This window comes from Marmota marmota, unplaced genomic scaffold (genome assembly GCF_001458135.2).
Source record: "Marmota marmota marmota unplaced genomic scaffold, marMar, whole genome shotgun sequence".
Classification (NCBI taxonomy): domain Eukaryota; kingdom Metazoa; phylum Chordata; class Mammalia; order Rodentia; family Sciuridae; genus Marmota; species Marmota marmota.
This window is the reverse complement of record NW_025999924.1, coordinates 1,029,872-1,042,599: the sequence shown is the minus strand read 5'-3', so window position 1 is coordinate 1,042,599 and position 12,728 is coordinate 1,029,872. Positions and strand designations below refer to the sequence as shown.

At 34.0% G+C, this 12,728-nt stretch overlaps 1 protein-coding gene across 7 annotated transcripts in view; it reads left to right on the top strand.

Annotated features, from left to right (window-relative positions):
• Window positions 1-12,728, top strand: part of Ipo11 (importin 11) — a 199,948-nt gene that overhangs the window by 56,396 nt on the left and 130,824 nt on the right. For all 7 annotated transcript variants that reach the window (XR_007346325.1, XM_015497266.2, XM_048799989.1 and 4 more), the window contains exons 6-8: window positions 5,978-6,110; window positions 7,638-7,696; window positions 12,658-12,706. Coding sequence is in view for 6 of the 7 variants with exons in the window: in XM_015497266.2 (XP_015352752.1) it covers window positions 5,978-6,110; window positions 7,638-7,696; window positions 12,658-12,706 (241 nt within the window). In the remaining variant the exon portion in view is untranslated. The remainder of the gene's footprint in view (window positions 1-5,977; window positions 6,111-7,637; window positions 7,697-12,657; window positions 12,707-12,728) is intronic.

The window sequence follows — 12,728 nt, the reverse complement described above, 5'->3', positions numbered from 1 at the left end:
TCAGATTATTGTTTTACATTTTATGAAATAAAGCTTTTTTTTCTTTTTTAGATTGTTTTCTGATAAGATTGAATGTTTGCTTCTTGTTATAATATTACTTCAAGAGAAGATGTCACTCTGACTTTTTTTTATTGGTGTACAATATTTATACATAATAGTGGGATTCATTGTGATAGATTCATCCATGTACATTACATAATTTGGTTGATTTCATTCTCTAGTATCTCTCCTTTGCCTTCCCTCCTCCCTCTGTCTGTTTTTCTTTTTCTGCCCTACTGGTCTCCCTTCTATACTCATGAGAACCCTTTATATTCTCCCATCCTCTTTACCCCCTTTACCTTCTATACATGAGAGGAAAACATATGATGGTTGACTTTTGGAGTCCACTTAGCATGATGTTCTCTAGTTCTATTCATTTACTGGCAAATGATATAATTCCATTCTTTTTTAGGCTGGATAAAATTTTCTTGTTAGGTATACCATATTTTCTTTATCACAGATACCTAGGCTGGTTACATAACTTGACTGTTGTGAATTGTGCTGCTATAAATATGGAGATGCGTGTATCACTGTGATATGCTCATTTTAGTTCCTTTAGATAAATACCAAGGAGTGGAATAGGTGGGTCACATGGTGGTTTCATTCCTAGTCTTTTGATTGTACTGATTTCTGTAATGTTTGTAGTAATTTAAAATTCTCCAATGTTGAGTGTTCCTTTCCTCCTGCGTCCTTGCCAGCATTTTTTGTTAGTATTGGTATTAGTGTTAGTTTTAGTGTTAGTACTCTTGATGATGACCATTCTGTGTTGAAATCTCAGTGTAGTTTTGATTTGCATTTTCCTGATTGCTGAAGATGTTGATCATGTTTTTCATTTATGTTGGGCATCTGTATTTCTTTTGAGAAATGCCTGTTTAGTTCATTTGCTCATTCATTGATTAGATTGTTATTACTTTTTTTAGTGTTGAGCTTTGTGAGTTCTTTCTGTGTTCTGAATATTAACCCTGTGTCAAAAGAGTAGCATTTAAAGATTTTCTCCCATCTGTAAACTTTATCTTCACATTCTTGTTTCTTTTATTACATAGAAGCTTTTTAATTGGATACCATACTATTTACTTATTCTTGTTCTTATTTCCTGAGCTTCAGGAGTCTTAGAAGAAAGTCATTGCCTGCACCTCTATGTTGGAATGTCGACCCTGTTTTCTTAGAACAGTTGCAAAATTTGTGGTCTTTGATCCACTTTGAGTTGAATTGTGTAGAGTGAGCTAGTTTTATTCATCTACATCTGGATATATAATTTTCCAAAAGGCTGTCTTTTCTCCAGTATGTTTTTGGCACCATTCTCAAGGATCAGATGACTGTATTTGTTTGTGTGCCTTCTTTAGATTAACTTTTTATGATATTGCTGCTTATGCTACAAAACTATGATATTTGGGCTATAATGAAACATTTGGATTTAAATAATTTGATCTTACTCTGAAATATGAGAATATGCAAAAATGGCTTAAGAAATAGTCATTGACTTGGCAGCCATTACGAAGTCAATCAACAATAAGTGCTGGCGAGGATGCGGGGGAAAAAGGTACACTCATACATTGCTGGTGGGACTGCAAATTGGCACAGCCAATTTGGAAAGCAGTATGGAGATTCCTTGGAAAGCTGGGCACCATTTGACCCAGCTATTCCCCTTCTCGGACTCAAAAGATCTAAGAAGAGCATACTACAGGGACACAGCCACATCGATGTTTATAGCAGCACAATTCACAATAGCTAGAATGTGGAACCAACCTAGATGCCCTTCAATAGATGAATGGATTAAAAAATGTGGCATTTATACACAATGGAATATTACTCAGCACTAAAAAATAATAAAATCATGGCATTTGCAGGCAAATGGATGGCATTAGAGCAGATTATGCTAAGTGAAGTTAGCCAATCCCTAAAAAACAAATGCCGAATGTCTTCTCTGATATAAGGGGGGTGACTCAAAATGGGATAGGGAGGAAGAGCATGAGAAGAAGACTACCACTAAATAGGGAAGAGAGGTGGGAGGGAAAAAGAGGGAGAAGGGGAGTTACACAGAAGATGGAAGGAGAACCTCATTTTTATACAGAATACATATATGATGTTGTAATGAGAAAAATAAAAAAGTGTGTCACATTAGATTGGATAGAGAGAAAGGATGGGAGAAGAGGGAAGGAGTAGGGGGGATAGGAAGGGCAGCAGAATAGAATAGACAATTTGATTGATGTATGTACATTCCATGTATGTATTATATGTCAAAATGCATTCTACTGTCATGACTAAAAAAAATAAATAAAAATTAAAAAAAAAAAGAAATAGTCATTGACTCTGTTATCAAGTACACACAGAAAAGAGGGCCAAGGCCTATCCCTGATTTAGTTGGCAAAGATACAGAGGGCCATTTGCATTTTTTGCTTTTTATTAGAGACTTATAGTTATACATATCAGTTAGGTTCATCCTGACAAAATGATACATACATGGAATTCTATTTCACTTCACATTCCTCCCTCCTTTCCTTTCCACCTCTCTCCCCTCATTCTTTTTCCTCTTCTTTACTGATTTTTCCTTTAACTGATTTATCTATTTATCTATTTATTTGATCATTTCTACTTTTGCATAAAATTGAAATTCCCTGTGGTATGTTTACATAACGCACATAGCATGAATTTTCAAAATTCATTTTGCGCATTTCCTTCCTTTCCCCATCCCTCTTCCTTTCCTCTTGATCTTCTCTGATCTTCCCTATGTCTCTATGATATCTGATCCTCCCCTCATTCTTTTCCTTATTTTGCTCTAGCTTCCACATATGAGCGGAAACATTGGACCCTTCACTTAGCATGATGTTCTCCATTTTCATCCATTTAAAAGCATATACTATAATTTCAATCTTTATGACTGAGTAAAAGTACATTATGTATATATACCACGGTTTCTTTTTCCTTTTTTTAAAAAAAATGTTTATTTTTTAGCTTTAGGTGGACACAATATCTTTATTTTACATTTATGTGGTGCTGAGGATTGAACCCAGTGCCTCGTGCATGCCAGGCAAGGGCTCTACCACTGAGCCACAACCCCAGCCCCATACCACAGTTTCTTAATCCATTCATCTCTTGATGAGCATCTGGGTTGACTCCATGATTTGAATGTTGTAAATTGTGCTGCAATAAACATTGAGGTGGCTGTATTGCTGTTGTTTGCTGATTTTAGTTCTTCAAATAAGTACCAAAGAATAGAATAGTGGGTCATATTGTGGTTTCATTTTTAGTTTTTTGAGGAATCCCCATACTGCTCAAAGTGATGTTCTAGTGTGTAGTCTAGAGGGCCACTTTAAATAAAAAACTTCTTATTCTTTTTAATTATACATGACAGTAGATATCATACATATGTGGAGTATAACTTCCCATTTTTATGGTTGTACATTATGTGGAATGAAACTGGTCATGTGTTTATAAATGAACATAGGAAAGTTATGTCTGATTCATTTCTACTGTCCCATTCCTATCTCCCTTCCATCCCCTCATTCCCTCTTGTCTAATCCAGTGAACCAGCAGTCTGCATAGCAGAGACCATTCAGCCTTTGGTTTTTTGGGATTGGCTTATTTCACTTAGCATGATAGTTTCTGTTTCTATCCATTTATCAGCAAATGCCATAATTTCATTTTTTATGACAAAGTAATATTCCATTGTGTACAGGTACCATATTTTCTTTATCAGTTCATCTGTTGAGGGGTCCTTAGGTTGGAATTGATGTAGAGTGAGCTAGTTTTATTCATCTACATATGGATATATAATTGTCCAAAAGGCTGTCTTTTCTCCAGTATGTTTTTGGCACCATTGTCAAGGATCAGATGACTCTATTTGTGAATTGAGCTACTATGAACATTGATGTGGCTGTATCAGTATAGCATGCTATTTTTAAGTCCTTTGGGTATATACCAAAGAGTGAGATAACTGGGTCAAATGGTGGCTCCATTCCAAGTTTTCTGGGGAATCTCCATACTGCTTTCCAGAGGGGTTCACCAATTTCCAGTGCAAATAGCAATGTATGAGTGAACCTTTTCCCCACATCCTCACCAATATTCATTACTACTTGAATTCTTGATAATTGCCATTCTGACTGGATTGAGATGAAATCTCAGTGTAGTTTTAATTTGCATTTCTCTAATTGCTAGAGATGCTGAACATTTTTTTTTATATTTGTTGACTGATTGATTGTATTTCATCTGTTGAGTTCCTTTGCCCATTTATTGAGTCATTTGTTATTTGTGTGGGTTTTTTTTTCTTTCTTTTTTTTGGGGGGGGGGGGTTAAATTTTTTGAGTTCTTTATATATCCTGAAGATTAATGATTTATCTGAGGTGCAAGTGGCAAAGATTTTCTCCCATTCTGTCCACTCCCCCTTCATGTTCTTGATTGTTTTCCTTTGCAGTGAAGAAGCTTTTTAGTTTTATACTGTACCATTTATTGATTCTGGATTTTTATTTCTTACACTGTAGGGGTCTTGTTGAGGAATACAGTTCCTAAGCTGTATTAGATGGAGATTTGGGCCTATCTTTTCCTCTAGTAGGTACAGGGTCAGAGGGCCACTTTTATATTCAGATAGTTTATTACTTAATTTGACATAAAAAGGAAGTTAGCTGAAGGTACCAGCTTTGCTTCACATGCTAGAAAAAATGACACTGCAACAATTGGGTATGTATGACTCTAGTGCAAGTTGTGGGATACCCCATTACTGAGAGGCAGTTTTATATTCTACAGCTCTTTTTCAAGGGAAATGGGACAGAGACCTTTGTACTTCTTTAGAACCCAAGAATTGATGAGAAGCTATCCCAAAACAGCCTAACAGAGTTTAGGGATCAAACTGTTTTTGCCAATGTTTTTGAAAGCCCTATATCCTTTGTGTTCTAGGGAATCAAATGATGTGTTCCAAGACTCAGAGTAGCTGAGGTAAAGGCAAAGTTAATCAAAATGATACAACTTGATAATCTTGAATAAGAAAAATATTTCAAATTACATTAATGATCACTAGTCAGTACTCTCGTATCTATCTATCTATCTATCTATCTATCTATCTATCTATCTATTATTTTTAGCTAAGTGTCTATCCAGATTTAGCTGTATTGCTCTGAGACCTTGTGGAAAGAACTGAAGATACCATACTGGTTCTGCTTCACATGGGGAGACAGAAGCTTACTACATTATTATTGGGAAAGTCAAGGTTTTTAAATAGTGGTATACATTAGGAATGCACCTTGAGAAGCCATGTGGTTTGTATGTTCCTGGGTTTAAATATCCCAGAGTTCTTTGCCTAAAACTGGAACATAGAAAGTTTGACTACTTTGTGGCTCTGGAGGCTGAGGCAAAAGGATACTGAGTGCAGAGCCGGCCTCAGCAAAAGTGAGGTGCTAAGCAACTCAGTGAGACCTTGTCTCCAAATAAAATACAAAATAGGGTTGGGCATGTGGCTCAGTATTCAGTGCCCATGAATTCAATCCCCCGTCCCCCCCCCCCAAAAAAAAAGAAAGAAAAAGTTTGATTACTTTTTGTATGATATAGTGTATTCATTTATCTGATATAATTAGTGAACAGTCTACTAAAAAAACACAGTCGGTTTTTTAAACTCAGGTTGCAAACTCATGATTAGAGGAGCAGAGGTGGTAAAGGTAAAAAATATCAGACTGCAATGCGGACATTAGTTAAGTATTGTTTCAAGAAACTAATAGTTTCAGGGTGTGTGTGTGTGTGTGTTTGTATTTAGAGCAATAGCCAGTATATTTATGCTTTCTTATCTGCATTGGGACTAAAACATATTTGAAACATTACTAGAAATACCCTATTTTAAATCTTATTTAAAATGTTTTATGGTAAAACAAAATGTATTACTTTGCAGTTCTAATTTATTATTGTTCTAAGTTTATAATATGTCATGAACTATTTTGTTGCTATTTCTTTGTAGTTAGCTTCTGGAATTTATAATTTTGCCTGCTCTCTGTGGAATCATCATACAGATACATTCCTGCAGCAGATTTCTTCTGGCAGTGAAGCTGCAATTCTAAGTTCACTTGAACGAACTCTACTATCATTAAAAGGTACTGTTAATCTTGATATTTTTTTTTTTTTTAAGTAGTATACGTCAGGACAGTCACCATATAGTTTTTTTTGTTGTTGTTGTTGTTCCAGATTGCACTGGTAGAAATATTTTAATTTCTTCCTGAGAGACAAGGGCTTATTGGTCATTTGTGAGTTTTTTTTGGGGGGAGGAGGGCGGAGAAAAACTTCTCCTCTACCTTTTTAAAATTCATATTACTATGGCCTTATGCCCCTGAATGTATTCCTTTCATGGACCTCCACTTTTTGTTTCTACTTTACTTTTCTCATTCTTGGCCCCTATACTTCTCATTGTCTTGCTAACTTTTTTCTGAAGTCTTAGAAGCTTGGTTGAGCTTAATCTTATAGCCATCCTTTCCCAAAGGATGGTTATGCCTCAGTCTCACTTAGGTTTTTAGAAGTGCTTGAGGACTCATCAACCTGTGCTTTCTTAAACTTTGCTTATCTGCATTCCCTTAACATAAATTTCTATTTCATCTTGCCTTAGTTATATATCTTGATGAATATATTCCAAGATTCTTTTTCTAAAACATACACATTTGTTTCATATTCTTTCTCTTCCAGCCCCTCTCCTATTCTGGTTACTAAGACTTTTGTTGTTTTTATCTCATGTAAACTGTGTTTCTTTCTTGCTACAATTCATTTACATTCTTCCCAGTTTTACTTACAAGCTGTTCTATCATACTCACTCTCGTACCTTTGAATCCCACCACACATTCTTGGCACTCCCCTAATGCATCACTTGTATTAATGAAACAAATCCCAAATTGTCAGCATGTTTTGGCATCCTGTGAACAAATGTGTAAGTGATTTTAAGGGATTGTTGACAAAAATCTGTTAATGGAAGTGAACTGAGATGATGTTGTCATCATTCCTTTTTTTTTTTTTTTTTGGTACCAGGGATTCAACCCAGGACACTTAACCCTACAAGTAGGATATATTAACCACATTTTACAAATGAGGAAAATTAGATCTAGAAGAAAGATTTCTCAAAATAATATAGCAGGTAGGCAGTGGACCAAGGATTTAAATCTAGTGTTGCCTGGAATTCTGTTATCCTACTTGTCTCTCAATGTACACTAGTTTATCAGAGTTACTCATAAGAGTGCTCACGTTTGAGCACTAAATTCTATTTCAGATTTGAAATTAGTATAATGTAGCCTAATACTGAAGTTTTTTAGTCTATGTTAAAATTTATAGAGATAGCCTCAATTTCAAGTAAGAATACTAATAATTATATAAATTAAACTAAATTTTGCATTATAGTTATGATTAGTGACAACAACACTACTTTTGTGGTTCAGAACTACTAGGCTTTCACTACCTAACCAAACAACCCGGTGTTACTTCTCTTCTATTAAATGAGAGAGTAAAGGTAGATTAACCTTCAAGCTTGATTAGGTTTTATGATTCAGTTGTTATTATAATTGTGATTTTAGCTTAACATTATCATTATGATTTTAATGTGAAGAAATGAGATCCAAGTAAAGTTTACCTTTATTTTCCAGTGCTGCGTAAGTTAACTGTTAATGGATTTGTGGAACCTCATAAGAATATGGAGGTGATGGTGAGTAATGGAAGTAATTTTTTTCTTTGTGGCTTTGAGACAGTGTTTGGTCTTTTCTTGAATGTTTGAAAACATAATTTTCTTATCTGTCATTCATTTAAAAGTTTTTATTAAATAACTAACTAGGGTTTTACCATTCTGTGTATATAATAGATAGAGTGAACTTTTACACTTCTGGTCTGTTTTCACTACATCAATGTAGCTATTCTATAAAGGAGAGGATATAGGCCCTCTGTCTCAAAAATGATAGAATGGTACATTGGCAGTGTTAATTTGATTTTTAAGTGAAAATTAACTCCTGTGAATTTGAGTGCTCTTAAAATATTAGGTTCATTATAGACATTTATATCCTTGATATTTTTCTTTTGTTTTTATGTATTTGAAATGAATTTCTTCTACTGATCATAAGATTAATACATGTTCTTTGCTGTCAGTTTACAAAGAATAAATTGATGAGAGAAAAACATTGACAAGCCCTTACAAGTTGTGATATATGTTCATTGTTGGTATATATCCATCTACTTTTTTTCTTTACAAAAATGCATAGCTACATTTTCCGCCTAAATGAAATGGCATTTATATTCATTCAGATTTCTGTTAGTTTTATGAGTGAGTTTACCTCAGCTAAAATGTTGCTTTCTGTGGATTGCCTTGGGTACTGCATGAGACGTGAGGGGAAAAAATGCATCCCTTTGGGTCCTTTGACCTCCCTAGCAGATATTTGACCAGAGCCACAGTTTTTTGTTTTCAATATTTAATGGATTCAATTTATTAGTAAGATTTTGGTTGAAGCAATGGCTCTGTTCTTAAGAGAGTTTAAAATCCATATTGTCATGTGATACTTAGCTTGTTTTATAAAAGTTAACATGCTTTCTTTTTTTTAACATGAGATACAAATAATTTTTCAATTTTGTTATCCAGAGGTTTTGTTAAACTTTAGAAACATTCTTTGAGGCATCTATGTCTATACTTTCAGGTGTACTTTTTCTCTTCCTCAGTATTATATAAATGGGACCATATTTACATGCTGCTTCCTTATCTCCTTTTTAAGAAATTTTTTAACAAACTCAATATATTATGGATCATTTCCCCAGGTTAGTTATTGTTCTGTGTCATGTTTTTAAATGATAATATGGTTTGTCCATATGATTATCACTCAACCAATTTTTTTAAAAGATAAATTAATACAGGATTTCTCTAATTTATGTGGATAATTATTTATTGATAGATTTACTGGTTGTTTCAATTTTTAATTATTGATTGATAAGAGATTTTGGAATGAACATTTAGGTACCTGTGTAGGGTACTTTTCAAATTATATCTTTAGGATATTTTCCTGAAAATGGAAATGTTATACAGATTTATAATACTGATATATATATATATATAATCAGTTTGCTGGAAGATACAGCAAAAAAAAAAAAAAATAAGAATCTCAGTTTTAGACAGTGATACGTTTTAGTTGCCGTAATACCAAAAGAAAATTTTCTAGAAACCAACTGAACATTTCTCCCTCAATTCCCTAATTAGAATATAAGTTCAGTGAAGGCAAGGACTTATTTCTTTTTTATTTTATTTATTTATTTTTTTGTGGTTGTTGTTGTGGTGCTGGGGATTGAACCCAGGGCCTTGTGCATACAGGGCAAGTACTCTACCAACTGAGCTATATTGCCGACCCAGGACTTTGTTTTATTCACTGTTCACCCCAGAGCTTCAGCTGTAGAAGAAGTACTCAGTAGTTACTTGTTCAATGAATGCATATATAATAAATTAGAATCAATGGATCAGAAAGCTCAGTAATTATATGTAATAGGACTCTTGAGTATCAGAATTAACTAAAGTATTGACAAAATTTGTCATTGTTTTCTGTGAAAACAAATTGATTTGGATTATATTCCTATAAAGTGGAATAGTGGTTTTCATTGAATATAATTAGTATTTTGTGAGCTTGTGTCTTCTCTGTCTTCTTCTGTCTCCAGATACTATATGTAAGACTTTTCTCAGTTATATGTCCCTTATTGTAGCATTTAAGGAACATAATCCAATTGAAAAGAGGATTAAATTTGAACAAATTTGGGACTGCTTTTCAAATAATATAAAAATAGCATAAAACTTAAAAGATGCCATAGAAGCAAATACTGATAGTGGTGAGATTCTAGGCTTATGAGAAAGGGCCATTTTTCAGTTTGAATCTAAGCCTTTTTCTGAGAGTCTGGTCTTGGGTATTTACTTATCCTCACTGATACTCATTCTTTTTTTGTAATATGGAGATGAATTAATAGCACCTACCTCATTGGATGTTGTGAGAATTAAGGTAGATAATGATTTTTGTAATAAGGTTGGCAAACAATTAATTACAATTTTATTGTTATTTTAATTTGAGTTTTTGTTCTATTATTACATAACATTAGTTGAACTGGCTTATTTGGACTATGGATTAGTCAGCTGCCTGTAATTCTGTATGCTTCTTTTTCTTTTCTTTCTTTCTTTCTTTTTTTTTTTTTTTGCAGTTCTGGGGATCAAACCCAGGGCCTCAGTGCATGATAGGCAAGTGCCTTACGGATGAGCTGTACTCCCATCTCAATTCTGTACATTTCTGATTCTCTTGATTAGCCATTTTCTGCTATCTTTGGAGAATGCTGACTGATAATTTTATTTTTTAAAAAATTCTTTCCATTTTGTAGTTAATGTGTGGTACTTTTATAAAGTTAAGATACATATAGGATTGTAGTGATCATATTTCATCTATATCGAAACCTTTTGCTGTTGCCTTATTCTATGAATCTATTGTTCATTATTTGTCAGTTATTCCCAACTGTGCTTAAATAGAAGAAATAATATGAAAATGGAAGAATGACAGTATTGCCAATAGGAAGATGGCAGTGGTGAAGTTAATTGCCCTACAATTGTTTTTACTGTGTTGACCATTGTGCTGCATCATGTTTCAAGAACGTATTTTAAAAAAACCTAGAAATACAATCATTTTACTCTACTTTTTAGCTTTTATTTAACACAGTTCAGAATTTAGACTTTCCTGTCTGAAATGGTAAAGAGAGGAAAGATGATATTTGTGAAATTGTTCCCAATTTTTTAGATGAATCAGGTAATAGATGCAGAGACTGAGAGCAGCACTTTAAATTCTGATGATGATGGTGACATTGATTGTCTAAGTAAAATTTCAGCCTATAAATCTTGATGCTATCCTAATTGAATTTTTTCAAATTCAGCAATTGATGAATTGGTAGTATATTTCTGTAGACAAAGATAATATGGCATTATCGAGTTAAACATTGTTTTGTGACAAACCTAGACCTTCCCTTTTGCTAAAAGCACATGACATTGACATCTTTTATGATGTTTACACACCCAAATTTAATGATACAAAGAAAACTTATTACAATGTTTATTTTTCTACTATAACTGTATAGTTATTTCTGCAAATTATTCATAAAATATCTTAAAGTGTGTATTAAAGATAAAGGCCTGGGGACTGGGGTTGTAGCTCAGTGGCAAGGCACATGTCTCACACATGTGAGGCACAGGGTTTGATTATCAGGATCACATAAAAATAAATAAATAAAACAGAATAAAGATTTTAAAAAAATAGGGGTCTGGATGTGGTATTGCATGCCTGTAATTCCAGCAACTCCAGAGATTGAGGCAGGAGGATCACAAGTTTGAGGCTAACCTCAGCAATTTAGAGAGGCCCTAAGCCACTTAGCATGACCCTGTCAGAAAATAAAAAGGGCTGGGGCTGGGGTTATGGCTCAGTAGTGGAGCACTTGCCTTGCATGTGTGAGGCACTGGGTTCAATTCTCAGCACCACATATAAACAAATGAATAAAATAAAGGTCCATTAACAACTAAAAACATTTAAAATTTTTTTTAATGAATGAAAAATAAAAAGGGGGGTGCTGGGATTGTGGCTCAGTGGTAGAGCGCTCGCCTAGCATGGGCGGGACCTGGGTTCGATCCTCAGCACCACATAAAAATAAAGGCATTGTGTTGTGTCTATCTACACCAAGAAATAAATATTTAAAAAAATAAAAAGGGCTGGGGATGCTCCTGGGTTCAATTCCCAGGTGGGTAACTGGTAATGCTTTTCTTTTCTGGTATCTAAAGGTGCATGAAGTGTCTAAAACTAATACTTGACACTTACCTACATGTGGTTCAAATAACTGGTATCTTTATTCATTTATTGAGTATTACTGTCAAGTCTTGTCCCTGTATTCAAGGATAGATCAGTAAACAAAGCAAAATTCTGGCCTTCAGGAGCTTGCATTCTACTTAGAGGAGCCAGATAATAAATAGACAAACAGTATATCAAGGGGTGGTAAGGCCTGTTAAGAAATATTATGCAAAGTAAGGAGAATAGAGGGTGTTTAGTGAAACAGGATGCTTTTATGAGTAGACTTGAATTATTGTAAGTGATTTGTGTTAACTGACGAGTTACTGAAGAGGCAGAGTACTACAGTTACTTTCTTGTGGAAGATTTGTTTATAATGATTTGTTTTTTTACTTTATATAAATATATGTCTTAGTTGTAGATGGACACTTTATTTTATTTTGTTTATTTTTACTTTTTTTATGTGATGTTTGAGATCAAACTCAGTGCCTCACACATGCTAGGCAAGTGCTCTATGACTGAGCTACAACCCCAGCCCTTACTTAGTTTAATTTTAACCTATTTTTCTTCAGTTGATTTTTTTTTAATATTTATTTTTAGTTGTAGATGGACACAATACATTTATTTTATTTATTTATTTTTATGTGGAGCTGAGGATTGAACCCAGTGCTTCGCATGTGCTAGGCGAGCCCTCTACCACTGAGCCACAACCCCAGCCTCTTCAGTTGATTTTTTAAAATGATGTATAGATATGTCATAGTATCCCTGAAAAAAAGTACAAGGTAAATGTTATAATAGAATAAATCAAGACACTTTAAAATGTATTCTTTTTTAGGGTTTTTTACATGGGATATTTGAACGTCTAAAACAGTTTCTGGAATGCAGTAAGTACTTCCATCATAGTAG